Raw genomic sequence first — 2,527 nt, 5'->3', positions numbered from 1 at the left:
AATCGAATACTATTAATAATTCTTCTATTATTGCAAACATTATATTTAAATTGTAATTGATAAAAGTTTGACAATTTAAAACGAAATTATTAATACTAACAATATTAATTATGATTAATAATATCGGTATAAATAAATAGAAGTGTTAATTGTATATCTTCAACGACCTGCAGGCTTCTGTCTGATCTATTGCAAGCATCTTGTCGAATGTATGAGTAGTGTTATAGATTTCGCAAGTACAAGGCGATTATATCGAGAAAGTCGGACAATAAAACGGTGAATAAATTTAATTGAAAATTTGACGATGCCGTAAAACGGTGAAACGCTGCTTGGCTTTAAACTATAGCTTGCCGTTGTGTACGTGTGGAGCACAAAAGAGATCGCAACTTTTAAGGATCACATAGTATAAAGGCCGGGGTAATTTCTGGGATAGAATATCTTTCGACGCTTTTACGATCTATGAAATGGCGCCCTTAAAGTGGGTATCCGAATGCTCGTGGATTATTCTCGGGGAACTGTAAAGCAGAAATGGTACACGTTCGAAATAAACTGAAGCTCTCAATTGTGAGCATTCCACGCTGAAGGGCTGATACTGTCATTTCGCTCAACCTACAGGGTTTGAACGGTGCAAACGCGCTAAGGAAGATCAGAGATGCTCATATCAAGTTCTAAATGTTTTTCAATATTTATTCTTCATATATCAATCAACTTGGAATAATACATAAATAATTAGAATTAATCTAATAATTAGAGAATATAAAATAATACAACAATTGGAGGGTATAAAATAATACAATAATTGTATTACTAAGCTCACGAAGCACTGGTCGTAACACGTAGTCTATGCTAATAACTGTAGATGTTTATGCATTTATGGGAATTTTAAACAATTTAAAGGAAGTACACAGCATGCAGTAATGGAAACCTCTATATAAACTAGAATTTAGATAACGAATATTTATATGCATTTCGTTTGTTTAATGTTGTTAAACAATATATAGAATATTGAAATAATATACAGAATATAGAATTTGCATGAACATCCGCAGTCTAGTTATTACCATAGACTTGTTAGTCTTAACCGGTACTTCGTGAACTTAGTTAGTAATACAATTATTGCTTATTTTATATCCTATGTACATATTTGTATTATTTTGTATCCTCCAATTGTTAACTAATTACACAGGTTCACCCTGTACGAATTATTCGTAAATCTCGTTTATTTAAAAATGAAAAGACGAATCGATTGCGATTGCAGAATGGGAATGGGCGTCCACGCAGCTGGGACGGCGGCAGGCTGGGGCCAGGGGTTGCCCGGAGGACCGCAGTTACCGCCGCACCACGCCACGACGGTCACGGCACCCCCAGGGGTGCAAGCCGCGCCACCACCACCACCGCCCCCGGCGCAAATGATGGCCTACCCGATGCAACAGTTCCAGGTAGACATTACTTCCAATTCTGTTTCCCCTGTTTCCACCTGTACGTGTATCACCCGTTGCGTTCGATGTGCATACAGCCGTGAGGCGTGAAATCTGGAGCGTGCTAATTTCAAAGACGATTCCCATAGAACCTTCTTAGTTTCCAAATATTATTATAAGAGGGTGAGTCGGAAATTATTGTTGTCGATGAGGTGAAGAAAGAAAATGGTTTCTGATACTAAGAGCTAAAAACGAATATTTATCTAACCCGCAAGTAATGCACGCTGCAGTAGAAGACTCAGGACGAAAGAGCCGGAAACTTACCATAAACTGTAACGGAAGTTACATTAAACGGAATGTCTACGTAATAAAAACGAAATGATACTGTATAAACACGTCAGGATTAAAAATAACTATACTAACAATTGAGCCATTTACTTTGAAACTGGCCTAAGTTTATTTTCCAAAAAAAATCATTCAAAAAACCGTCTGTTATTTGGGTCCAAGCAAGATCCGCTGTCTGGTGTCTACCTGGGGCTGGTGTTTAGAAAATGGGATTTAAAGAACGTAAATTGAAGGCATTACAACAGGGCGGCAGATAGAAGCATTTGAAAGAATGAAGCATTTTTAAACATTGTCAACAGTGGCGTGTGGCGCATAGAAGCGCATTGTCCAAGCAAGAACGGAATCCCCTTGAATGTTAGTCCTCTGCGAAGTACATATGATTTTTAACTCACCCTAACGTGATGTAAATGTTTTTTATCTAATCGAGTAAACTCTGAATTTATAATTGACAACAGACGTCGTCTTAAAATTAAAACGTTCCAAATTTTCGAGAAACAGCGCATATGCCCGTATCTCGCTGTACACCTTGTTTGCACTGTCATTTACTTTGGTTGGAAAATTCATTCGTTGAAAAATCACGCAAGCATGCATTGCAATATCTCATTGTATACAATCGTATTCACAATTCTTTACATATTGAAGAATTGTTTAAGGAGAAAAACAAACGGTTTTAATATCACTTTCTTATTTCGGATTCCATTTTCTGTTAAGTCGACAAGGGAAATCGTCGATAGACTTGATAAAATATTTGTAAAATAATTAGA

General features: G+C 36.8%; 1 protein-coding gene across 3 annotated transcripts in view; it reads left to right on the top strand.

Moving 5' to 3' along the window:
- LOC108623233 (nucleolysin TIAR-like) overlaps positions 1-2,527 on the top strand; it is a 63,548-nt gene that overhangs the window by 47,956 nt on the left and 13,065 nt on the right. For all 3 annotated transcript variants that reach the window (XM_026812045.1, XM_026812046.1, XM_026812047.1), the window contains exon 5: positions 1,259-1,439. In XM_026812045.1, the coding sequence (XP_026667846.1) occupies positions 1,259-1,439 (181 nt within the window). The remainder of the gene's footprint in view (positions 1-1,258; positions 1,440-2,527) is intronic.

Source organism: Ceratina calcarata, unplaced genomic scaffold, assembly GCF_001652005.2.
Source record: "Ceratina calcarata isolate Rehan_Ccalc_2016 unplaced genomic scaffold, ASM165200v1 scaffold255.2, whole genome shotgun sequence".
Taxonomy (NCBI): Eukaryota; Metazoa; Arthropoda; class Insecta; order Hymenoptera; family Apidae; genus Ceratina; species Ceratina calcarata.
Note: the sequence above shows the minus strand (reverse complement) of the source record. Positions and strands in the feature narration are given on the sequence as shown.